The sequence below is a fragment of the Vanacampus margaritifer genome, chromosome 17 (genome assembly GCF_051991255.1).
Source record: "Vanacampus margaritifer isolate UIUO_Vmar chromosome 17, RoL_Vmar_1.0, whole genome shotgun sequence".
Taxonomy (NCBI): Eukaryota; Metazoa; Chordata; class Actinopteri; order Syngnathiformes; family Syngnathidae; genus Vanacampus; species Vanacampus margaritifer.
In genome coordinates this window covers 13,452,533-13,480,057 of record NC_135448.1, presented here as the reverse complement: position 1 = coordinate 13,480,057, position 27,525 = coordinate 13,452,533, and the positions used below count along the sequence as shown (strand labels likewise).

General features: G+C 39.4%; 2 protein-coding genes across 7 annotated transcripts in view; one reads left to right on the top strand and one right to left on the bottom strand.

Moving 5' to 3' along the window:
* The window catches only part of sync (syncoilin, intermediate filament protein), a 33,146-nt gene extending 15,841 nt beyond the window's left edge, over positions 1–17,305 (bottom strand). Inside the window, exons 1-3 of one of the 2 annotated variants that reach the window (XM_077548423.1) lie at positions 16,680–17,305; positions 16,520–16,577; positions 8,970–9,038 (exon numbers count right to left, since the gene is read on the bottom strand). The gene's annotated coding sequence lies outside the window, so the exon portion shown is untranslated. The remainder of the gene's footprint in view (positions 1–8,969; positions 9,039–16,519; positions 16,578–16,679) is intronic. The other variant, XM_077548422.1, reaches the window with a different exon arrangement.
* On the top strand, positions 5,496–27,525 carry nhsl3 (NHS like 3). 5 transcript variants are annotated; one of them, XM_077548419.1, is made up of 9 exons: positions 5,496–6,003; positions 22,450–22,617; positions 22,721–22,764; positions 22,845–22,986; positions 23,060–23,167; positions 23,250–23,401; positions 23,475–23,672; positions 23,755–26,815; positions 26,913–27,525. In XM_077548419.1, the coding sequence occupies exons 1-9, from the start codon at positions 5,907–5,909 to the stop codon at positions 26,951–26,953; spliced, it is 4,011 nt and encodes a 1,336-aa protein (XP_077404545.1). In that variant the 5' UTR covers positions 5,496–5,906; the 3' UTR covers positions 26,954–27,525. The 5 variants fall into 5 exon arrangements, with proteins under 5 accessions (XP_077404545.1, XP_077404544.1, XP_077404543.1 ...); XM_077548418.1 differs by having other exon boundaries at positions 5,879–6,003; positions 22,447–22,617; XM_077548417.1 differs by lacking the exon at positions 5,496–6,003 and adding an exon at positions 16,605–16,826.

Genomic DNA, 27,525 nt, shown 5'->3' with positions numbered 1-27,525 from the left:
TCTTGTGGCATCCTGCCTAATAGAAAAGTAGTACTCTGGCGCCAGCTGGTGGCCTCTTGTTGAAGCGAGGGGAGGAGTTTCATTTAGTCAGGACATAGCCCTGTCTAATAGAAAAGTAGTGATTTGCCGCCATCTTGTGGCATCCTGCCTAATAGAAAAGTAGTGATTTGCCGCCATCTTGTGGCATCCTGCCTAATAGAAATGTAGTGATTTGCCGCCATCTTGTGGCATCCTGCCTAATAGAAAAGTAGTACTCTGGCGCCAGCTGGTGGCCTCTTGTTGAAGCGAGGGGAGGAGTTTCATTTAGTCAGGACATAGCCCTGTCTAATAGAAAAGTAGTGATTTGCCGCCATCTTGTGGCATCCTGCCTAATAGAAATGTAGTGATTTGCCGCCATCTTGTGGCATCCTGCCTAATAGAAAAGTAGTGATTTGCCGCCATCTTGTGGCATCCTGCCTAATAGAAAAGTAGTACTCTGGCGCCAGCTGGTGGCCTCTTGTTGAAGCGAGGGGAGGAGTTTCATTTAGTCAGGACATAGCCCTGTCTAATAGAAAAGTAGTGATTTGCCGCCATCTTGTGGCATCCTGCCTAATAGAAAAGTAGTGATTTGCCGCCATCTTGTGGCATCCTGCCTAATAGAAATGTAGTGATTTGCCGCCATCTTGTGGCATCTTGCCTAATAGAAAAGTAGTGATTTGCCGCCATCTTGTGGCATCCTGCCTAATAGAAAAGTAGTACTCTGGCGCCAGCTGGTGGCCTCTTGTTGAAGCGAGGGGAGGAGTTTCATTTAGTCAGGACATAGCCCTGTCTAATAGAAAAGTAGTGATTTGCCGCCATCTTGTGGCATCCTGCCTAATAGAAAAGTAGTGATTTGCCGCCATCTTGTGGCATCCTGCCTAATCGAAAAGTAGTACTCTAGCGCCAGCTGGTGGCCTCTTGTTGAAGCGAGGGGAGGAGTTTCATTTAGTCAGGACATAGCCCTGTCTAATAGAAAAGTAGTGATTTGCCGCCATCTTGTGGCATCCTGCCTAATAGAAAAGTAGTGATTTGCCGCCATCTTGTGGCATCCTGCCTAATAGAAAAGTAGTGATTTGCCGCCATCTTGTGGCATCCTGCCTAATAGAAAAGTAGTGCTTTGCCGCCATCTTGTGGCATCTTTAGGCAATTATGAATTTCAATTAGCCGAGACCACTCAAAACTGGCTCATTTCAACAAGATAAGAATGTGTGCTTTCATTCTTGTCCTTGTGATACTTTGAGGACTATTTTTAAGACATCTGGCAACTGTTTACGAACGTGAAAAGAAAATGAAATGATTCAAATTGCTGCTAATGAAAAGCCTGTTAGTAAATGGGGAGCTAATTTCAGAAGCTTTCATTTTTTTCTTTATATAGTTCTGGCACCCGTGCGAGTGACACGGCAATTGTGTAGGTTGGAACGTTAAATGACAGCAAACGGGCGGTTTTAAAGAACGCGGGGTGCGTTTGATGCGGCAGTGTGGCAGCTGGAAGACATCACAAGGGAGTGGGAGGCGAGGCCATAAACATATGCTGAGTATATACTGTGTATGTAAAGTCTGACTGACTGTCTATGTGTGTGTGCGTGCGTGGATGTTATATAAACTGCTTGAAATTGAAGTTTAGGCTAAGGTGAGCTTTTATATGTTGTTATATCAATACAACAATAACATTATACTTGATAATGTACCGTTCTGTCATATCATACCACACGTATCCACATACGTATCGAATCGTCATTTATTGGATTGAAGCGCACCCCTAAAGTACACACACACACACACACACACACACACAATAGAATATTACCATATTCTCAAAAACGTATTTTTAGGGTTTTTATGTTTATGCTAGAGCATACAGAAGGCTTTGAAGCAGCTTCTGACCGGAAGAGGTCGCTTAAAGCAATGGTAGTTATTATTAAAAAAAACATCCAGCAGGTGGCAGCAGAGTATAAGAGATCAGCCAGGGCCGTATTGCAACAAGCTCTTTTTGACAGCGTTTTCAACAGGTTTGTGAATAATGATGAAACTTAGCTATATTCTAATGCTAATTGCTGCAAAACTGAAACAGATCTACATATACTTTTTTTTTTCCTGATAAAAGAAGAGACACTAATCTTTCTTTTGGTAGGTTCCATGTTTTTATAGCAATAGAACACAATATTCTGTGGACCTTGCGAAATCTGTCAAAATCCAGTAAAACAGCCGGGAGCGAAAGGGGTTGCTTCAGTGAAAATGAGTGAATGAGTTAATTGCATGACTTTAATAGTTAGCTCATGATTAATCACAAATTTTATATCTGTTCTAAATGTACAATAAAATATTTTATATATACATATATATATATTTATATAACATAAAAGTGTATATATACATAAAACTTTTAGTCATTGATACTGTAATTTCATAATAATTCATAAAATTGAGTTGAAATTAAAAATGTACTGTACTGTAAAAAAAAAAAAAAAGTGTGTGATATTGATTTGTGTTGAGGTGATTTTTCTGCCACTAGATGGCATAACTGCATTTGTAAGACGTTGGGAACAGCTCAGTGCATTTTTCTTTTCATATTAAGAGCGATCTAATCTTTAATATGAAGTATATTTTTTTAAATTGTAAAATACAACTTGACCCCATTCTCTACAAACATATGCATTATTATTACATTTATTACGGCAAAATGTTGACGCGGACGTGTCTGCTGCGTTGCGATTGGAATTCCCCCAGTCCAGGCTTTCGAAGTAAGAGGCGGTCATTAATCGCACGTTAAAAAAAAAATTGTGGCGATGAAGGCACTTTAAATTAACTCAAAATTAATTTAACTTTTACACCCCTAATATAAATATATACGCTATTTTGCTTGACCTATTCGGTGCGCTCACTAGTAACTTGTGGCTGTTGTGTTTCTTTATTAATGTAATCCCTTCATACTTTGTCCAGCCAAAAAAGAAAGTAGTCGGATGAATTGGTGAAATATGAATTCAATCACGTGTATACCGGAACGCATGGTGTTCCACAGGGTTCATAACTGGGGCCTCTGCTGTTTTCATTGAATCTGTTGCCGCTGGGTTCCATTTTAAGAAAACAGCGGCAATGCTAGTCCAGCACAACCAGATCTCTAGCAAAACTAAAATGACACCTCCTTAATCTGCATGGAGATGCTGAAAGTTGTACTAGAAGCATGTAGCGATCAACTAGTGTGCAGTTTTGACATACTGGTAACATCTAGTTGTCTGACTAGTATACCAAAATTGTGCTACTAGTGAGGACAAAGCGCATATTGAACAAATGCCTAAGAAAATGGATGGTTGTTTTGTTTTGTAATGACACTGCCTTGCCACAAGGTGGCAGTGCTGGGCAGATTGAGATCACATGAGCAACCCACTTGAAGATGTACCCTGGCAGTCATGTTCAAGGTCATTTAAGTTCACCCACAATGATTATTCCTGTCATTGTTTTGCAGTCATTAATCCTGCAGGTTGTGCACATGCAATCAAAGCCCTTAATGGCGTTCGGTGTGGTCACCTTGGCGACCACTTTGAGGACGCCACGCGCTAATGTGCATGCAGAGCGTAGCGGGCTTTGATCACAATGTATCTGGGCCACACTCGCTATCGCACTCAGAGGCTTGCGGTGCCGAATGCGATGCGCGTTTCGGGCGTGGTTGACGACTGATGACTTCACAAGCGCAGGCAGGGGTGGGGAGGGGGGGGGGGGGGGTGAGCTGGAGTGATGTCATCTCACTCCTGTCGCTCCTTAAGGAGGGTAAACATCCAAAAAGCAGAAATTGAGACTCCATCTCTGAAGACTCTCAGCCTCAAGCAATAAAAAGGGTGGAGGGGCTTATAAATTCTTCACTGAGACGCAGAGCAGCTCCCCCGCACCCACCTCCTTCTGCTCACTCTGTAAATCTTCTTTTTTTATGGGAGGCTTTTTATCTAGTGTTGGGGGGGGGGTTGAGACACGATCGGGATGACCATGATTTCATCCGCCTCGCCGCCATTTTGTTTCCCGACGAGAAATATTCCCTTTCATACATTGCGATGTGATACGTCTTCGGCGGGCCTCGCTCTGGAGAGCCGCTATTGATCGGTCTGGACGTCGTCAGGATTCTCAGTGACCCTCAGACACGGTTCTTGCTAGGAATGGAGAGGAAATGGAAGTGCAGGAGATGAAAATGAGAAGAAGAGGAAGAACACAAGAAGTTGCTTGTGGAATGTCAATCCAGCCATCCTTCTAGCGGCGATAGAAACACGTAAAAAGATGCTAAGTACCACCATCGTGAACGCCGTTGATGGCTATATATGTCAAAGATGTCCGGGCTAGCAATAGTAGCATAATAATAAACCAAAGTGTTCATTAAAAGCAAGATCATTTTCATTCCTAAAAAGATATTTAACTCATTTGCTCCCAAAAACCTATAAATACATTCTGTTTTAAATGTTTTTAGTGTCTAAAAAGACGTATTTATATGTTTTTTCATGCTAGAGTATACAAAAGGCTTTGATGGAACCTCTGAACTGCAGAGAACGATTGAAGAAATGGTAGTTATAACAAAAACGGCCAGCAGGTGGCAGCAGAGTGAAAGCGATCAACCAGGGCCATGTTGTAAAAAGCTCTTTCTCCCAGAAACTGATTTGTAAATAATGATGAAACTTAGCGATATTCTAATGCTAATTGCTGCAAAAACGGAAACAGATAGGAATATATTTTTTCCCCCTGATAAATAAAGAGACTCTAATCTTTCTTTTGGTAGGTTCCATGTTTTAATAGCAATAGAACACAATATTCTGTGGGCCTTGCAAAATCAGTCAAAATCTAGTAAAATAGCCGGGAGTGAAGGGGGTTGCTTCAGTCAAAATGGCTGGGAGTGAATGAGTTAACATACTCGTGCATTTCCGTGACAGACTCTCCACGCTTCACTTTTTCGGCCACAGATATATATAAAATTATAAATATTTTTATGGTGTTTTGGGGGGAAAACAATCTACTGTATTTTATTTTATTTTTTATTTTATTTTTACTGTATGTATATATATATATATATATATATATATATATACAATTACAATAATAATATGACTGCATGTCGCTTCGTATCCGGAAACATTTTTTTATTTATTTTTTACGCAAAAGCCTGCCTTCATTTTGGTGACAGAGACTCTCCACGCTTCGCTTTATTAGCCACATACAAAATTATAAACCTAGTTTAGTATTATTGTGAAGCACGATATACTGTATTACGCATGAAAACAATGTTTGTTTAGTTAGGTCAAAATATTTTCAACACATTTTTATGTGTCGATTCTACACACAAAAAATCAAAAAATTGTAACACGGAACAGGTGATTTAGATAGAAAGAGGATACAAAATTCAATCACTTTATTAAAAAAATGGTAGCATCCTCAACTGACACATGACTGGCAGGAAATAGCCAGCCAATAGTATGACCTCATACGCTCACCCGATTTAATAGCTTGCATTATGAGCAACAAGCTTGTATACGAACTTTTCCAATCCTCCATCACGACCTTTTATTCGCGTCACACGCGGGCCCGTCTGACATCCCCATTGATCGCTCGAGGCTCCCTAGCGACGGATGTTGTAAATCATCTTGTGAGCTACGGCGCAATCAGCTGCGAATGCTCCGCCGTGGAGCGGCGGAAGAATGGGAGGGGCGCTTGCCTATTCGCACACGCGCACACTTCATAGTGGATGCTGCCCGTCCGTCTCTTGTCTTGAGCAGCTGGATTTTGGAGTCCCGTCACTCGGCACTGATTCAGCACTAAAGAGGGGCTGAGGATATTGGACAAATGACGATGGACATAGCGGATATCATTTAGTGGAGGAGGGGTGGGGGTGGGGGGTTAGGGGAGTGCCCCCAAAAATGGGGAACAGCGTCCAGAAGAGGAAGAAGGTGGAGAGAGAGAAAAAGCCCCCCGTACTCTGTGAGAAACCAAAAGGCTTCTGGCTGATAAAAACAGGTAATCCCTCACCTTATTTGATATGACTTTTAAGTCAATCCAAAATGAATGGAAAACGGACGTGTGGGAACGGAGCTCTCAGTTTGGGAATAACAAGTTGCAGTGAGCCGACTTCACGTTAGTCATCATTCTGCATGCTTCCTGCTTGTTGCACAAGTTTGTGTGTTGTGTCGCACCATCATCCCCGGCGGGAGAACACGCAGCTTATCTTATCCCACACGGGCGCCTGCGCCAAGAGCCCTTCGAGCAACAGTCGAGCACAGATTGAGCAGGTTTAACGCGCGCTTTTGTGCTGACGCGCAGATTGACGGATAAGGGGCTTTTTTTTTTTTTTTTTTTTTTGCCCTTTGTCATCACCAATAATGTGTTTTTTTTTTTAGCATTAGTATTATTATTGCATGTTTAATTTGTTTCATGAACCTGCTCAAAACTCAAAATAGTTGTATTTCAAATCGTTGTTCACCATCGAAATGAATGGAAGTGCCGTTAATTTGTTCCAGACTCCAAAACATAACTTGTAACTGTTTTTTATAATATAAAAAATATATATACCGTAATGACATGGAATAGCACGGAAGCGTATTGCATTCACTTGAAAAAAAAAGTCCTGTTTTTCTGACTAATTTTTGGGGGGAGCTTTGTTTTTTTGAGTATTTTTTTCTGTTTTATTGAATTTTAAAACAACTCCTGTTTTTCTGACAATTTATTGGGGAGGGGGCTTTGTTTTGAGTTTTATTTCTTTCAGTTTTTCAGAATATTTTTGTCAATTTTACTGAATATTTTTTTCTGTTTAAAAAATATATATTTTCCTCAGTTTTTCTGAAATTTTTTTTTCTGTTTTTCTGAGTTATTGTTCCCTGATTTATAAAATAATATTTTTTTTGTTTTTCTGAATCTTTTTGTCAATTTTACTGAATATTTTTTTCTGTTTAAAAAATATATATTTTCCTCTGTTTTTCTGAATAATTTTTTTCTGTTTTTCCTGAGTTATTGTTTCCTGTTTTATAAAATAATATTTTTTCTGTTTTTCTGAATATTTTTGTCAATTTTACTGAATATTTTTTTCTGTTTAAAAAATATATATTTTCCTCTGTTTTTCTGAATAATTTTTTTCTGTTTTTCTGAGTTATTGTTCCCTGTTTTATAAAATAATATTTTTTCTGAATATTTTTGTCAATTTTACTGAATATTTTTTTCTGTTTAAAAAAATATATATTTTCCTCTGTTTTTCTGAATAATTTTTTTCTGTTTTTCTGAGTTATTGTTCCCTGTTTTATAAAATATTATTTTTTCTGTTTTTCTGAATATTTTTTTAAAGGGTTTTCCGTGATTAGAGAACAAACCACAATACAGTATACACATTCACTCCTTTATTGAGAGCCAGTAAATAAACATTACCATCTTATTGCATCTGGAGGTATGCAACAAGTCCCTTGGAGTTCAGAGGTAAAAAAAAAACAAAAAACAAAAAAAACAGCTCTTTTTTTCAGTTTTTTTTAAATTAAATTTTTTCAGTTTTTTGGAATAAATTTTTTCTGCCTGTTTTTCGGCATATTTTTTGGACAGAAAAAAAAAATTCAGTAAAACAGACAAAAATATTCAGAAAAACTGAAAGAAAAAAAAACTCAATAAAACAAAGCCCCCCCCCAAAAAAAATTGTCCGAAAAACAGGAGTTGTTTTACCAATTTTGCCATAATTTTTTGCTTCAATTGCCATTGTGCTGATCCTTCTGGCGTGCAACCTGGGAGCAGTATAAACAAATGCAGAGAGACATGGAAACGGTCCACAGAAACCTGCTGCTCTATTAGTTTGTGTTCAAAGAGTCGCTAATGCTATTCACTAGCTCGTCTATGATGTTTTGTAGCGCTTGCTAGCATTAAGCTAAACAGACTTGCCTATAGCAAAGCTAAGTCTCTTTTTTGAGGATTGTTCCACTATTTGTCTAATTGATGCTCGTTGTTAAGTGACTTGAATGGGATGCTTGGACTCATTTATCCGCTTTCAGCAGTAAGAAGTTCATATTTTGTCTATAAATAATTTGATAATTTCATTAAACAGTTTGCCGTAACTGTTTTTACTCGTTAATTGTAATGAAATGTTTTTATTGTGCTCTATTTCTATTTTGTCTTTCCCATGTACTCTGCTGATTTGTACAGTTGACTAAAAGCGCTCTACAAATACATTTATTATTATTATTCATGTAGAATTAATACCTTTAGTACCTCAGTTTGTAAATGTCACATGACTGAGCTGTGATTGGTCGTTACCTGAGCGCCGAGCACACGTGATGTCATTTTCAGTCGACAGCAAGGGGAAAAATATGTTTTCAAAAGCATTAATTGCACGTGAAAAATAATGAAGTTATCGAAAATAATTGTAGATAAAATATCAAATATATAATATATAAAAACATCATAAATATATAAATAAAATTTATTGCTGGAAAAAAAAAAACAACAGTTTGTAAGTTGAAAAATTCAAATCCACTGGATATTAAAATCATTAAAACAATCTAGTTATTGACAAAGTAGCAACATATGAAACGTGGCTAATGGGTTAAAAATAGTCAGACCATCTCCGCGCTTGTATCCATGGCATTAATATTTCATCATAATAAAGTGGGTGATATTTATTCCATAGAAACAATGGCTGCTAATGGGGAAAGCGGATATAAAGCAACATCATGTTATGCTTTGACCTTAAAATAACAACTCCGATATTTAGTTGAAAGTCCCGCTGGCTCCTAATAAGGAAGCCGTTACCAGGGCAACCGCACATCGCCTACTTTTAATGGCTTATGACGTTGATGTCGAGGCTACAAATGAAAGTGTAGAATAATTAGAATTACGTTCTAATTGCCTATGGCAGAGCACTACTTTTGTCTAAATGACTCACTCCAATGTGGTTTCTTTGCACACAAAAAAATGCCCCCAAAATAGAATCGAAATGAAGCTCCTCAACTCACCTCTTTTAAGACTTGAGTCAAAAGGTCGTCCGAGTTTTGGGTATCAGATGGTCTTGGGCTGCGTGTGACCTGGTTAAAGACACAGAAATGTGTCACTTTTTGGACACTGTCCTGTATTTTTAAAAGCCTCTCGCACTTTTCACATGAAATGAAGGCCAGTTCCTGTTTATCTGCTCTATTTCACCCCCCCCACATAAAAACATATAGAGCGAGAGAACATTGCGTAATGTTTTCTTTTGCAATGTCCTTGACCTTGAATGCTTTTGTTTTTTTATTTATCGTCTTCCAACCTGGACCGTGACACCGTCTAGCTTTAGCGAGTGACTAAACACAAAATGTGATCGTGAAGCAGAAACAGAAGCAGAAGGAGGTTCGAGTCAGGGGAATACATCAGGGAGAAAAAGAAAAAAAGTGCGTTCGGACCCGACTTGGCGGCCAAGAAATATCTCCGCTGTTTTCATTGTGGTAGCGTCTCGCGATATTCTATATTCCGTCCCCCCCCCCCCCCGCAGGGTTAGGCTCCTCTGTAATCCTTTTGAATAGTGTAAAGCGAGGCTAAGGCGCCCGCTTTGAAGCGCCCGTTCACTGCTGGCTGCCGTCAAATTGTTCGACTCCCTGTGGAGAACTGAAGCAGATCAAGAGATTTTTTTTTTTCTTCCCATTCTGGCCGTACAGTAACACGGCTTCTTCCGACTTGAAGATTCTGCGGCGATACGTGCTCAAACGGTGAACTAACAATACCCTCTACTACAAGGTCAATGGCGGCAAAGCACTACTTTTGTCAAAATGAAGCTCCTCAACTAACTACAACTGAGTTGCTTGGCGCCAAGGTATTATACAGCCCCCTGGTGGTCGAGGTGCACACATCAGAGGGAATCCCATTGAATTCAAGCGACAGTGGTGATCAATATGCACACAGATGGGTCGAAAGTAACTCAATTATGGATAAAAATAATAATAATAATAATGGACCTATCTACTTTATGGGTCAATTTTACCCAATTTTCTCGGTTGTTTTACACAAAATGGCCCAATTTTTTGACCCAAAATTGGGTCAAATTAACCAAAGTAGAGAATCTGACCTTAACTTTCTGGGTTGTTTTATACAAAATTACCGTTTTATTAATTTATTTATTTATTTTGCCCCCCCCCCACACACACACAAAAAAAACTGGTTGTTTTATACAAAATGACACTTTTTTTAAACCAATTTTCTACAAAATTACCTTCTTCTTCTTCTGCAAAACAAACCAGAAGGTTGGGTCAAATTAACCAAAGTAGAGAATCTGACTCAACTTTCTGGGTTGTTTTATACAAAATTACCGTTTTATTAATTTTTTTATTTATTTTGCCCCCCCCCAAAAAAAAAAACAAACTGGTTGTTTTATACAAAATGACACTTTTTTTAAAAACAAATTTCTACAAAATGACCTTCTTCTTCTTCTTCTGCAAAACAAACCAGAAGTTTAAGTCAAATTAACCAAAGTAGAGAATCTGACTCAATTTTCTGGGTTGTTTTATACAAAATTACCGTTTTATTAATTCATTCATTTATTTTGCCCCCCCCCCCCCCCCCCCAAAAAAATGGTTGTTTTATACAAAATGACACTTTTTTTTAAACCAATTTTCTACAAAATTACCTTCTTCTTCTGCAAAACATGTTAAGCCAAGTAGACAGTCTGACCCAATTTTCGGAGTTGTTTTATGCAAAATCACCGTTTATTTATTAATTTATTTTTAAAAAAAAACTGCCTGGTTGTTTTATACAAAATGGCACTTTTTTTTTCTTCTTTTTAACCAATTTTCTACAAAATTACCCCTTCTTCTTCTTCTCCAAATTGAGCCAAGTAGACAATCCGACCCAACTTTCAGTTTTTTTTATACAAAATTACCGTTTTATTAATTCATTCATTTATTTTGCCCCCCCCCCCCCCCCCCTCCAAAAAAAACTGGTTGTTTTACACAAAATGACACTTTTTTTTAACCAATTTTCTACAAAATTACCTTCTTCTTCTGCAAAACATGTTAAGCCAAGTAGACAGTCTGACCCAATTTTCGGAGTTGTTTTATACAAAATCACCGTTTTATTTATTAATTAATTTATTTATTTAAAAAAAAAAACTGCCTGGTTGTTTTATACAAAATGGCACTTTTTTTTTCTTCTTTTTAACCAATTTTCTACAAAATTACCTCCTTCTTCTTCAAGTTGAGCCAAGTAGACAATCCGACCCAACTTTCTGGGTTGTTTTATACAAAATTACCGTTTTATTAATTTATTTAAAAAAAAAACTGTTTGTTTTATACAAAATGGCACTTTTTTTCCTTTCTTTTTTTTAACCAATTTTTTACAAAATTACCTCCTTCTTCTTCAAGTTGAGCCAAGTAGACAATCTGACCCAACTTTCTGGCTTGTTTTATACAAAATGACCTTTTTTTTTTTTTTTACTCAAAGTTGCCTCAAACTGGCCCAAGTAGAGGATTCTTGGTCCATTTTTGACCCACAGTTGGGTTATTTTTGACCCAACTGTTTTTAGATCGTCTTTGCTTGAACTCCAAAACAGTAGGGGGCAGCATTAAGCAAGTACAAACTTTGTATCACATTCTTACATGGCCCCTAAAGTAATAACACTAAGTATGTTTCTCATTAGGATGAAAAACGTAAATTTTTCTAAGAATTCAGACATTTTAAATATCTCCCACAGACAACATAATTGATGACTTGCAAAAATGCACACATAGCAGCGCACATTCTGCTACAGTCACACAGTTCTGGTTGTGACGCACAATATACCGCATTTGTAACACATTTTTTGTAGTTATAATAATCATAAAAATAATGACAAAATGGTACTAAAAGCCATGGTGCCGCTCAGTCGTGCGGCTTGAATGTATTCTCTGTCTTCACTATAAAAGGAGTCAGTGTTGGCCACATAAGTGGCTTCCTGCATCTCCAGCAAAATCCAATTAAGACGTCATACCATACTTTTAAACACACACTCAGCTGTGTGTAACCTTGCTTTTCGCATTAAGAGTTGTTTTTTTTTTTCTCTCAAAATACAGTACTTCAGCTTCATTATTGTCAAATTTATTTTATAATTATGGCTGTTCTCGGATAATTGTATATTTTTTTTATTTTTATGCCAGACACTTTAATCTCATAAAATGACGTGTTTTTGTGTGTCGTGTATTTTTTTCTAATGTAAAATTATTACAGAATTTTGGTAAAATGACATGATTATCATAAAATTGGAATTTTGTGAAAAAATACAAATATTTTTAGAATTTAATACCGTTCAGCTGTTCTCATATAATTGCGTTTTGCTCCATTTACAATCGTAAAATTTGGTATTTTATGAAAATTTGATTTTGTAAAATTAGGAATTATAAACTATTTTCTCATTAAATCATGATACTATTCTGATATTACACCCATAGCATGACATTTTCCATCCTAACACCAGCAACAACAAAAAATCTTATCAATGTATTTTCTTGTAATATATTTGACTTTATTTTTGTAAAATTCTGACTTTATAGTAAGTCATTCATTAGATTCATTTTCTAATGCAGCATTAATTAATCAACAAAAAAAAATGTTATATTGAGACTTTTCTTTTGAAAATTTTAATGTCATTCCCGCAATATTTCTGCTCATTAGAATCATATTTGTCTCATGTGTGTTGCGTAATACTGTGATCCATTCATAAAAACGTGCGTGATCTTCTGCTACGATGGAATTCGGTCGAACAATCCGTATATTCAGCCATGGCAGCGAGGAGGGTCAGAACATGCTGCCTCCATGTTGGCGAGGTCACAGCGGGATGCCGAATATCTGTGACAAGCAGATGGTTCTTCACTTTTGCCAACACCGCTACGCAAATACACCGCTGCCTTTTTTTTTTCCCATCAGTGTTTTTAGAAACTCGCTAAAATATAGATTGTTGGAAATTTGAAACAAATGTTGACAGTTATTGGAGGACTTGGAGAATTGTTATGATGGGAACATCTTATTACCACAAATAAATGTAGAGAAATTTACCATTAACTCTTTCACTGCCATTGACGCCTATAAACATCAAAAATTCATTTGAACTATTTCTATTAGTTTAACATTTTTTCCCACTTTTGTTAACAAGAGTATGAAAACCTAGACATTAAAATTTTTTTTTTTTTTTTTAAAGAAACGATTATTAACTCTTTCACTGCCACTGACGTTTAAAGACGTCAAGTAAAAACCTACGGTTCACTGCCAATGACGTCAAAAGACGTCATCCAATGATTTATTTATTTATTTTTTAAACGGGTAGAGGAAACCCTTCCGCATGTCTGGTGAAAGTTTCCAGTCTGTCTGTTGTGCCTAATGACTATTTTTGGCCCCTAGAGGGCAGCGGTGACTCTCTTTTGACAAGATCGGGTGGGCGTCAGTAGAGGCGGAGCTAGAGCGTCGAGCAGGAGATGAGAATGGAAGACAAAGGAAAAATGGCGGCCGGTCGCGAGGAGCTCACGCCCGAGCCGTTTTTTTCAAAGACCAAAAGCATCGCTGAAAGAGCAAGAAAGTGTAACGTTTGCACGCAAAACGGACCAATGCGAAAGTGAAAGTAAAGTGTTGTGCGAGTCCTGGCGTCTCCTTGCACGCAGGAGAGCGTCCCAAAAAGAAAAACTGTATTTGAAACATCCACATAATTGTAAGTAGTACCACAGTTGCACACATTTGTAAATAGTTTGCGAAATTGTTTTGTCAAATTGTTACACTGTTGAATGGAAATAAACGTATTTTGCAATCAAAAAACACTTTTTCATTGTTGGTGAAAGCGTTTTACAGAAGTAAAGCACTATTTAGGTGTTAGTGGCATCATTCATGGACAAAAAGAAGTGTACAATTCACTAGAGTGCATGAAATAACATCGTTTCACAAAAAGCTCTTTTTCTCCGTTTTTTGTTTCAAAAGAGAGAATTTCGGTGAAAGTAACCATTTTCTATTGTTGATTACTGAAGAACGGAATAAGGTAGAAACAAACTTTTTTTTTCTGATGAAAGCTGAGAGTCCAATCTTTCATTTGGTAGTATGTGTGTTTCCATAGTCCAAACACAACATTTTCTGTGGACCTTGAAAGATCACTCAAAATGCTTAAATCGGCTGGCACTGGCGACAACCCGTTTTTGAAAACGTCTGGCAGTCAAAGAGTTAAAAATTTGGGGTGTCAGGCGATTACATTTTTTAATTGTAATTAATCGCATGACTTCAATAGTTAACTCATGATTAATCACAAATTTTATATCTGTTCTAAAATGTACAATATATTTTTTCTAGGTTTTAATAATCCTGTTAACAAAAGTGGGAAAAAAAATGTTAAACTAATAGAAATTGTTCAAATGAATTTTTGACGTTTATAGCCGTCAATGGCAGTGAATGAGTTAATATGACTTGTAACTTTTCACTCACTATTAGTTTAGTCGGAGAGACGAATGACAGCGAGGACGAGAGGCGTCACCGCGACACTTCGCAAATTGAATTTTTGTGATTTTTGTGCGGGCGGACAGCACACGCGTGTGATGTTGAGTGCGGCGGACACAAGGCCGCATCTATTCCATCTTAATGCGTCGGGCGTGATTCACCTGACACGTTAACTTAAAGCTGGCGCCCATTCCAAGCAACGTGTTCATGTATGGAAGCTTTGCAGTCAAACGCATTTCCGTTTACAGGAAGTGCCTTGCCTGACTTGACCTTAGTCGCAGAAAGCTGCAGGTCTATCATTAACTCATCAGCTGCTAAATGAGTCCATTCATCGAGGCTTTTAAAAATAACTTTTGGCAGCAGCAGCAGCAAAAAAAAAAAAAAAAAAAAAACCTTCGCTTGACGCCCTGTCATTTCACCGGGGTCGCCCAAGGGACTTGATTGCACAAGAATGCAGAGAACCGTATCGGACTTTATGCCTGATTTAAGATTCCGTGGCTCTTATGTCATCGCGTGTGCTGCTCACGGCCACTAGGGGGCAGATTTGCATCCCATCTCGTGACTGCCATCTTATGCTTGCTTATGGTTGGGGGGGGTCGGAGTTGCGTTCATGGTCACTTCAGCTCAGCTCAGGGGCCTGATGCTAATAGTGAATGTGACTAACACACACACACACACACACACATTTGGGTTTACATGTCTAGTGGGGACATCTCATTGACAATGCATTTCCTAACCCCTTCCCCTAACCCCGGACATCAAAAATAATTGCCTACCCCCATTGCTTACCCTAACCTCAACCATAACCCAGTTCAAACCTAAACTCTAAAAAACAAGTTTTGACCCTCAAAAAGAGGTTTGGACGCATGGGGACCACCAGAATGTCCCCACAATGATAGTAAAAACCCAGAAAATGGTCCCCATGATGTGACGTAAACCCACGCACACACACACACACATTAACACAAGCAGAACACACACACGAGTGTTGCCAGGGTTGCCACAGCTACCCTAAAAGTAACTTAGTAACATTACAGATTAGTGTCTTAAAAAGTACCTTAAAAGTTAATTTACTGATTACCAGAATTTAAAAGTAACTAAGTGACATTACACACACAAACAATGCTACACAAGCAACATAAAGACGAGACACTAACAGGACATAAACAATGCAAATCCAACAACTCAACAGCAGTGTTGCCACAGTTAAATTGAAAAAGGAGCTTTGGTACTTTACTGATTACTTGATTCTAAAAGTAACTAAATTAGATTACACACACGAGCAACACAAGGAAAATACAACTCAACACCAGCGTTTCCATTGTTACCCCAAAAAAAGTAATTTACCTTCACTTTTAAAAGCTACTTTACAGATTACTGGCTTTAAAAGTAATGTAGTTGCTTTACTACTGATTACTTGATTTTAAAAGTAACTCAGTTGGATTACACACACAAACAATGCTACACGAGCAACACAAGGAAAATACAACTCAACATCAGTGTTTACATTGTTACCCCAAAAAAAAGTAATTTACCTTCACTTTTAAAAGTTACTTTACAGATTACTGGCTTTAAAAGTAATGTAGTTGCTTTACTACTGATTACTTGATTTTAAAAGTAACTCAGTTGGATTACACACACAAACAATGCTACACGAGCAACACAAGGAAAATACAACTCAACACCTGCGTTTCCATTGTTACCCAAAAAAAAGTAACTTACCTTCACTTTTAAAAGTTACTTTACAGATTACTGGCTTTAAAAGTAATGTAGTTGCTTTACTACTGATTACTTGATTTTAAAAGTAACTCAGTTACATTACACACACACAAACAAAATAGAGACAATACACAACAGGACACAAACAGGTACAAATGTTACACAACTCAACACACGAACACAACACACACACACAGGTGTCATGATTGTGTTGCCCTCGTCCTCATTTGTATTCGTGTCTGCTTTATTAAAGTTGAGCACTCGACTATTAAACAGATGCGGTCCAGCCTCCACACACTCGCGCACAGACGGGAAACATCCCACAGGATGCGTGTATCTTGTTACACACTCTGCTAGCAACATGGCAGTAGTTTACCTTCATAAGTTGCCGTAGTTGTTTCCATGGTGACACGAGCATGAGTCATGGCCCTTATCTGCAAAAGATATGAACATATGTTGATTATCGTGGCCAGGAAAGCATATAAAAGTCAGCATTCTGCGGTCAGTGAGTTCTCTTGGTCCACTGCTCTTCTTACCTGACGTATCCGTGTTTTGTTTTATGCTCTGCTTCTCCCGTGACCTCCCGCTTGAGGACGGCCAATATGCAACATTGCGGCAAGTGTCCATTCTACTTGAATTTTTATGGTCTTTGGCATCACTTCAAAACTGGCTTCAGTCTTCATGTAAGGTGACCTGCTGACTTTGCATGCCATATAATGACATTTAATCCCAATGTAGATAATTTACTCCCTCTAGTGGAGGACTTCATTAGTTTGTGTCATCATTTTAAATCAGATATAAAGTAAAAGGTAATTACTGTATGTTTTATTTAAAGGCAACTTGGAAACGTCAAATGAATTTCAATTTGTCAGTTCTCAAAAGTACAAACAACGATTTTCTTCTTTTTTTACACTACAGTATATTATATTATTCTCAACGTGGGGTACAAGTACTTAGTATGGGAGCGCCCTCTAGTGGTACACCAAAGAATCACTCGATCAAATGTTCACGTGAAATACATTTGTTTAGGCACAGTTCAGTTAGAATTTCATTTCAATGGATTCACAATTAATATCTTATAATGGTTTCCTTTATAACACATATGCATGTTCAATTTTGTTTGACTTTGGTGTGTACTGTATTTTTTATTAATAATTATTAGGATGTTCCATACCATTTTTTTTTTCAGACCGATACCAGTGTGAGTACTCTTTGAGGAGTCACCATTACAAATACCGCTAGTATTTTTAATACATAAAATTTGCTCCAAATAAGAACAATGACATAATTTTAAAGAGAGACCTATATATATACAGTATATATATATATTTAAAAAATAGCCCTTTTCCTAAAAATGACATTAAATTAATTGCAATAATTTTGTTTTTGTAATTTCTAGTTCATGATCATAATGGGTACCGGTACTCATTGATCCATAATAATAATAATAATAATAATTATTCTTTATTTTTTGCCATATTCAAGTGCAGTGTAGTGGCTTACAATTATATTAAATATATCTAGGAGGAATAAATTATCTTGGTGTAGTGTGGCATTCGTTGAAAGCATACTTTTATTTTGGCTATTTAGGTTGGTACTTGGACAGCCAAATATTTTTGAGGTGGTACTTGATGTAAAAAAAAATTTTTTAAAAATACAGAGAACCACTTTTATAGCAGGTAGAGTAAAAACTAATTACGGTCATAACTCAGCAACATAAAATGCCAACAAAGCGGATTAGCAAGATTTAATTGCTCTTTATTACGTGCTAACTAGTTTGTGATTTATGACTTCTTTAAAGTTGCACTTAATCAGGCTATAAAAAAAATAATTAGCTTGCCTTGTCAAAATGCTTAAAAATACATTTCCGCCATCATGTTAATTGTTTATCATTTGTACTTGCTGGTGTTTGAAATGAACATAATGTTACGCCATGATTATGCAGCAAAATGCTGTTCTCTCTTGCTGCGGAATGGCAAATCAAAGGCATTTGGAAGCAAAGTCTCCCCTCTGCCCCTGTCCCCCAAGACCAGATGGCGTCTCTTTAAACCTCCTCATGAATATTGATATCAGGGGTGGGAGTGAAGGGGGGGGGGGGGGCTTCACTTGCTTGATTTCATCAGGAAAAGCTGCAAGACTTTTCGGAGTTTGAACTGCAAGAGTAAGACAAAATGGCGGATTGAGATGAGAAAGTGTGTCAGGTTAAGTGATGGGCAGGTGCGAGAGTTAATCCGCTGGCATGACTCCCATTTTTAAAGCAGCTCTCACCCGAGTTTGAACAGCCAGCCAAGGCCTGGGGTGGAACCGTGGGCCAACATCTTCCACCCTGGTACAGACCCCCCCCCCCCCCCAAAAAAAAAAAAATACGAGGAGCAAGCTTTGCCATAAACACCGACGTCTTTCTGCACAGTCATCCCCTGGACACGATGGTTCGAGGTGAGCCAAGGAAACAGGAGCAGTCGGATGATGCCATTGAAAGCTATTTATAAATCCAACGAGAACTCAGGAGCCGCAGGGCTAAAAGGCCAGACGAGAAGGAGATGTGAAGGAGGAGAGATTGACGGCGGCCTGCGGGAAAGTGATGCGAGGAGACAAGAGGGTGATACAGGAGCATCCGTTTGAATTGCCACTGGAAGGACACAACCTCCGCTGCCCGCTAGCATGAAAATAATGAGACAAAGCAGACAGGCTGAAGGCGACATGGCTACAATTTGTGACAACTGAATGCGTGTACTACGGCATGACCACCAAGGACTATGGTCACATAGGAAAATAATCCATTTCATGACATTTAAGAAGAAAAAGTTGAAATATTATGTAAAATAGCTGTTTTAAAGCAATTAACATTACGAAATGCTTTTTTCAGATCGATACCACACTTGCGTGGTGGTCACAGACACCGATACCAAGTACTGATACCACTAGTACATTTAATACATACAATAACAAATCATTTGAAAGAAAGGGCAATATAACCCCAATAAAAAAAAAAAAAATCTTGAAAATTGCATGAAATTATAATTCTGCTGAATTCTAGTTCCTGGTCGTAAAATGGCCACAAGACATCAAGGTATTGGATTTATTATTATACATTCGTAAATCTACAAATTTGTAACAAAAACAATTATTTTACAAGAAGTAATAATAATACAAAATAGATTGCATTTTTACATTTTAAATTGACAATGCAGTTGAAATATGCATGAAAATTTGTAACATTACCACAAAATTATTAATTCCATAAAGGCACAATGTGATTTTTTGAAGTTTTTTTTTTTTTTTTTCCAATAATTTGTTATTTTTGTGTTTTTTATGTTAAAGTTTTACAACAGTAAAGTTGAAATTAAATAATAAAATCAAAGAATCTAATTATGTGAATAAGTAATTTGCCACGTTATATAAATATTTTTTTTAATTTTCACAAAAATAAAGGTACAATTTTATGAGCTCAAATTTGCACATTATGAATGAGAATTTGTTAGTAATATTGTGAATAATCTGTAAATGTGAGAAAAGTCGTAATTTTATGAAAATAAAATATTCCTTTAAGGAGAAAAAGTTGTAATTTTATGATAATAAAGTCTCAAACTAAGTAAAAAATTCAGAGCAAAATAAAAAATAATCACACAATTCACATCATAATATTACGAGAATAAAATTACAAAGTAATAAGAATTAAATCTGAATTTTATGAGGATGTGATAATACTTAAAAGGTACAACAATAAATTCACAATACTACAAAAACATTCACTTGAGTTACCATATGAAAAAAGGTCTTGGTTTTAATTCAGGGTTTCCTTTGAACACCCTCCACTTGCTTTACAATTTAATTTGGGATCCCTTTTTCTCACGACATTCTGTTTTTGTTCCAAGCCCCACAAAATATCAACATAATCAGCTCAACCTGGGGGGGGGGGGATGAGCGCATGCATAGACACGTGTCTGTATGCTGAGGGTCGCGGGGGTGGATGTTGCCTGAAAGCCAAACTTTGACAGCTGAGGGGCAAGCGGGGGGTCCTTTATTTGACAATAAAGCATTGCAATGGAGGGAGCTGAGGAAAAAAAAAGGGGGGAGGGAGCGAGGGAGAGAAGGAGGTAGGGGGAGGGAGGTTGGCGGGTATCGGACTCAGGGATAAGGCAGCTGGGGCGGTAGCAGGTTTTATTGTGCGCTCATCCTTCCGCAGTCAGGCGGACTGATCAAGGAGGAGGGAGTTTGTTATGACCCCTTCTTATGGTTCCAAAACTTTCTTAAGATTCTTTTATAAATGTCACCAGAGACAAGTAGAAGATTTCTTGTACTTTGAGTCTAGTTTTTTGTGGGGGGGGGGGGAGGATCTGCCATGGTGCCAGTGTAGGGATGGTGGTTTATCTGAGGAAGAGTATCCACTCCCTGCTGTCAGTCTTCAAGAAGAAGGGTGAGTGTTGTTTTCTCACGAGATTGGCTCGAACTACGGTAATAAATTCTCGATACAAAAATCCAAAATTGCTTCTACCGCGCAAATTACCCCCACAATGCGCAGACAAACTGACGTCAATTTCGGGGGTCTCTCTAATGAGATAAACGGCTTTACCGGCGGTCGTCTTAATCAACCAAAAGCCCTTAACCTCCCGCGCGAGTCTGCTAAATCTTAAGAGGCAGAGTGGGGGTGGGGGGGGGGGGGTCTCCTCTTTCATGTAATCCCACGATGACTCGTTTGGAACATTGCCTTGTGGAGGTATAAAGAGCTTCTTTCTCAGCCTCCACGAAGATTAAACACAACTGACATACAGTACACGCACATTATTACCTAACCTGGGGGAGACAGAGATAACAAAAAGGATAGAAAGGTGATAGCTAGCACCGACTTTCAGAGGAGACATTGTCCCATGTGAGTAAATAAAAGATATCAAGATGTGAACGAATTTGTGTTTCAGATATAATGGACTGTCCAAGTTCCCACAAGGAAGACTCCTCAGCAGGGGGTCCAATCAAACCAAATTATCTAATCCCCCTGGGGACTAACTAGCACAGAATTACAGATACTGCGATTAGCCAGGCTGGAACATCTGTCCGGTTTCTGTTAACGGCGAGGTGTCACATTCGCAGCAGGTGGACGCGCACAGGGTTCACCTGTAAAGCTGATAGGTTTTGGCAACCAACACCTGTTGAGCTGGTTAGGTAGTCGCGCTTATGTGGTTTCCTAAGAAGACAACGGCGCTGCTTTCGGACTACGAATGATTTGAAGGATTGTTTGTTTGAAATTTGATTGACTTTGATATCACTGATCACAACATGTTATTCAGTAAACTGGAAAGGTATTTTATAAGGGGGCTTGGCTTGAGCTGGTTGCGGACATACTTAAGAAACAGGCAACAGTTTGTGCAAATAGAAATCTGAGTACAGGGACATGGCGTGCGGAGTACCACAGGGGTCAATATTAAGTCCAACGACATATGTAGAGCATCAAAATTGTTGAAGTTCACCTTGTTCGCTGATGATACAAATATTTTCTGCTCTGGGGAGAATTTGAAGTAGAAGAAACAGGCAACAGTTTGTGCAAATAGAAATCTGAGTACAGGGACATTACATGCGGAGTACCACAGGGGTCAATATTAAGTCCAACGACATATGTAGAGCATCAAAATTGTTGAAGTTCACCTTGTCCGCTGATGATACAAATATTTTCTGTTCTGAGGAGAATTTGAAGTAGAAGAAACAGGCAACAGTTTGTGCAAATAGAAATCTGAGTGCAGGGACATTACATGCGGAGTACCACAGGGGTCAATATTAAGTCCAATGACATATGTAGAGCATCAAAATTGTTGAAATTCACCTAGTTTGCTGATGATACAAATATTTTCTGTTCTGGGGAGAATTTGAAGTAGAAGAAACAGGCAACAGTTTGTGCAAATAGAAATCTGAGTACAGGGACATGACATGCTGAGTACCACAGGGGTCAATATTAAGCCAAGTGACATATGTAGAGCATCAAAATTGTTGAAGTTCACCTTGTTTGCTGATGATACAAATATTTTCTGTTCTGGGGAGAATTTGAAGTAGAAGAAACAGGCAACAGTTTGTGCAAATAGAAATCTGAGTACAGGGACATGACATGCGGAGTACCACAGGGGTCAATATTAAGTCCAATGACATATGTAGAGCATCAAAATTGTTGAAATTCACCTAGTTTTCTGATGATAAAGATATTTTCTGTTCTGGGAAAAATTTGAAGTAGATTATAAAGATGATTTAAACAGAAGTGAACTAAAGCGGTCTTATGACTGGTATCAGTAGCATTAAACTCTTCCATGTATTTCTCAGCAGCTGGGCCCAAGGCCAACGACGAGCAGAAGAAGTTGGCAGTGCACTACTCGGCCTCACAACACTTCCAGGAGAATGTTTTCATCGAGGGCAATCGGCCTCAATACCTGGAGGATTTGCACTCGGAGGCTCAGGAGGGCTTGAAAATATTACAGCAGGAAGGCCAGCAAGGTATCTTAAAACAGACTTTTTACATATTGTGTTTATACTTGGGTAGATAATACAGGTGAGCGGATTGAGGTTAACGTGGCCTTATTGATTTGCTTTACACAAGAGCACGAGAGTGGAGCGGACTTTGCTGAAGATGAAAGCTGTGCTGTAAGTGCACCTAAACACAAAATGTCCTCCTACCATTTTGTGTATTAAATCCAATTTTATGTCCGTGTCGCACCCCGCAGTCGTCAGACACAGCACATCCAGAAGAAGAAGATGTTAACTCCAAAGATGAGGGGGGCTCTCTGGAGTCAAAATCCAACTCAGGGATTACTGATACCACAAGAACTTCTTCCATGTCGACCAGACCTGTGCTCACACGCCAAGGTAATGATAGTTTATAACGTTTAATCGTTCCAAAAACCACAGTCAGTATCTCCATTCTGGACTATCTCTTTAGGTTCTACATTCAAGCCTCTGCATCCAGTGAAAAAGTTAGAAAAGAACAGGAAGAGGAACAGAAGGACTACGATTATGGGTATTCCCAACCAGGTCCAGAAGGAACTTGGTAGGTGATGAGTCCAAAAGGACACATACTTGGTTATTTTTGTGTTAGACTTGTCTTTGAAAGTCAGATGTCCCTTTCACAGCATTGCACAGAGGCTCTACCTTCCAGCAGGTGGTTTCTACTCAGCTACCCAATCACAACAGCCAATCGAGTGTTATCATCATTCCAGCTGTTGATGGAGGAACTCCAGTGATATCCAAGGAAGGAGCAAGGGTGCACCTGTCAGAGCTGGAAGTAAGTTCCACTACTGAATCTGCCCCCCCCCCCCCACCCCACACTTGATTAAGCTCATTTTACATCTCTTAAGCAGTTATCTGATGAAAAGCAGCAGATGAAATCACATCTTCAGGAAGTTTACAAGAACGACGAAACCTTCAACCACCAGGGATTTGGTACCCACCACTTTCGGTCATCTGTCATCAGACCCAAGTCTGTTGCAGTACCTGGAATGACTACCTTTACTTGCTCCAATCCTTTAATGAGTAGCTTCCTCTTGGAACCCCAAGTAAGGAAACAACATGAATATATTACTTTATAGTGTCCACATTCACACAATTCAACACTCTTTTTTTTCCCCCTTCCCGCAGGGTCCAGTGATGTCCGTATCTCCTCAGGCAACCTACCTATCTACAATCATCCCAAACGCGGTGCTACCAGCCTCGGTTGAAGTCATCGAGATAGACCGCGGCAGCCAAAGAGGCAACAGTGCCAACCATGGTGGCAGTGCCCACACAGTAAGCAAAAGCAGCCTGGCCTCGGTGGATTCGTCAGCCAGCCCTTTTCTCTCCAGAAAATCGGACGGTGACGGCTCCCAAACAGATAGTTCCTTTAGCAATTCAACAACACAGGGTACCACACACAGGGTGGATCTCAATCTGCAGGAAAGTTGGGTGGATTCTCCAGGGGACCAAGAACTCACCGGCATCCAGACTTCAGTGAATCACATTAGTAATAGAGAAAATATAGCAAAGAACAAAGATTCGGAGCCTGTCACAGCATGTACCAGTGGGGTCGACATAAAGATGAAACGGAATTCCACTCGAAGCCTCTCCATTATCAAGACCAAGCTACCCCCAGCACCTCCACGAAGGTCAAATTCGCTTCATAACAATAAGATGCGGACTATTTCCAAAGGTCAGACGGCGAGCAAAGATGCAAATGTTTCTGCTTCTCAAGGGGTATCAAATGCTACAGGAAGTACAGCAACGACAGAGGAATATAAATCAGTCACTGTGGAAACAAGTAAGATTCTGGATCCTGTATCTAACATTGCAGAATCCGACTCCCATCGTTTAAGCCCCTCTCAGGCTTCTTCTGGTGAAGCAAGAAAGGCAGGAGAGCCAATCTCCGAATTCAACCCCTTACCACATAAGAATCCCTCGGAAGGGGAGAAATTTGAACGGACCATGTCGCCTTCTAGCGGCTATTCCAGTCAAAGTGGCACCCCAACACTTTCCCCAAAGGAGATCACCCCTACTTCTCCAGATAAACACAAGATGAAACCAGTTAAGCCGGAGAGATCTGCGTCCCGGGCGTCATCCTCAGCCTCTCCTTCTTCATCGCTTACCTCCCTATCGTCTGGTACATCCGAGCCTGTCAATTCGGATGCTTCCAATTCTTGCACTTGTTTGCCATCAGTTTCTACAAAAGAACTCACTTCACCATCACAAATGGAAGTCAAAGAACTGTGGAATGTCCCACCACCTCCCAAGGTCAAAGCACCGTGTCCTCCTCCGCCTGAAACATGGGCTCAAAACGGTCGCACCTTTACGCTCCTATGTGGTCCAAGTCCCCAAATCAGCAAAGTGTTCACGGAATCAACAAAGACACAGGAGAGTGTAGTCATACATGAAGCAAGTCAAACAGAAACCACTGAGCTGTGTTCTGAAACACAAACTCAAGACAAAGCAGAAGCATCAAAAATAAAATCAAAGGATGAGAAATTGATGTGTGTCATTTCTAGAGATGCCCATCGGGTTAAAGAAAGTACAGGATGTCCAGATGCAGACGATACATTTTTAGCTAAGGGCAAGGTTGAAACAACACCAGAAGTAGAAGGACAAGAGAACTGTAGCCTGACAAAGAATGACTGTGAAGTTTCCACCAAAAAAGAACCACCCCCAGTTATGAAGAAACCACAACTGAGAGAAGACGGAACGTCGACAGCGAGACAACAAAGTGAAAGTTGTCAAATTGCCACAACTCCGGTCGATGACATTAAGGATTTGGTTGACACAAGTGAAATCCCGTCAATACCAGCAAATTCTCTACATTCCCAAAACATTAATAAAAGCTCACCACCACCTTCTCCTCCGCCTACTTATCAGCCGACGCCACCTCTCTCAAGAAAGTCACCTCCCACCTCTGTATCAACTTCACCGGTTGAGTTAGATAGAGAACAAGAGGAGAACCGCGTTGCAGAATCATCTTGGCCACCTCCTCCGCCTCCTTTAGAGGGAGACTCCATCTTTGAAGGAGGAGATGAGATAGAATTTCCTCTTCCGCCTCCACCTGATGTGACCGACAATATTCCAGCTGAGGACAGTTGTGCCACAGAGATGGATGCTTCCGACACACCAATTCCACCTTCAGAGGAATTTGAAAAAGCAATTCAGGACTCAAATGAAACCGAGACATCTACACCCCCGGAGCCGGTTTTACGCCAAACTGGAGTTCGTGACAAGGAAGACGCAGAAGCTTCAGATGGAACAACGCAGAAAATGTCACCAGCTTTTGAACGTCCATCATCTTCAACCAAAAGTCCTGCAGAAATCCAACCACCAGTCCCAGTAATAGCTTCTTCTAGTACTTTCCTAAAACGACAGTCTCTTGAGATTGAAAGTCACTCTACATCCCCTTCACCAATGGAGAACCTTACAGCTGGCGTTGCCTTCAGAAGACCTCCCAGTACGGCGCACAGAGACACCAGGGCCAAGGAGTTTCTAGCTCGCCACAAAAGTGCACCGATCCCTAAAGAGGATGCTAACATACCTCTCGTCACCCCATCGTTACTTCACATGGTCCGCCTGCGTACCGTCAGTACGACTGAGGACGGTGTAGAAGCGCTTTCTGAGGACGGGTCAACAAACGAGGGAACTCTCTTACAGGAGAATTGTCAAGCCTCGTGCGTAGGGCAGCAAAACACTCCACCAAAGCCCACCCGCAAGTCACTTCAATCTCCCCCTCGGGCTGTGAAAACGTATGCGACGGCAAACACTCCTTCCATGCGGTTACAGGAAGCCATTCGTATAAAAACGGCAGCACTGTCATCAAGAGAAGGTCTTCCATGCCGACTGGGGATGCGACCATCCTACCACTGTGCAAGCCAACCGGGGATCTTGTCCCTCAAATCATCGGAAATATACGACACACAAAGATTCCCAGCTTCGACTGCGAGCTTCTTTTTCTCCAGGAACACCAAACGGGTTGTTTCTGACACCAGTGCTGCCCCTTCGCCTAAAGATCAGGTTGGTTGTGTTAGTGTTGGGTTGAGGTCTGAACGGGTTCCGCCACCGGTAGCCAGGAAACCTTCGCAAGGCAGTGTCAGTTTTTCACAAGATTGTCCAACTAGGGCAGAGACCAATTTTCCTGCTGCAGATGCGATGGGAGCACAACAACATTCCAAGGGAATAGCGCTTCCCGAGACAAGTAAGGGGCAACAACAATATTTACCACCATACTCATTATTTGTATCTTGTAACTTTATAGGTAACGACAATGTTTCCAACTGCTCTTTTTCTTCTAGCTACAAGAGTGACCGCAGACACGATTGAAACACTGTTTTAAAAGCACTTCGTGGTATTCACCAAGAGGAGCCGCAGGAAAGCCTACAAGCAAGTAACGACTGCATAAATGGGACTATTAACTCATAAGAGTTGTGTTGACTTAAACAAAAAAAAAGAAAAAAAAAAAAGCCTTAGCCTGAAATGGCCTTCAAAACGTATTTATGCAAATCAATAGCTACCACTTTCTTATGATAGCTTTATTGTGGAGTATTTTTTTAAACTTCTGTCTGAATAAGCCCCTCCCCCTCAGGATAAACCGGTGTACATATAGGCTGAAATGTAAATATTGTGTGAGGGTGCCCCCCAGAGGCCGAATTAGGGAGCAAATCACATCAGAATGTTCGTGTACAGACCGGCCCAAGGATACTGTACATGGTTGTTTGTCACTAAAGGTTGACGAAGGCTAATAAAAGTTATTGTTTGAAGAACAGTATAGAAACAAATAATTCATCAGAGACAAAGGGAAAGAGTATATATATAAATAAATGTGATTTAAAAAAATGTTGTGTTATTTAGAACAGAAGCACTTTTGTATAGCTACAGATGCTCAAACATTAAAATGCTTTTATCGGA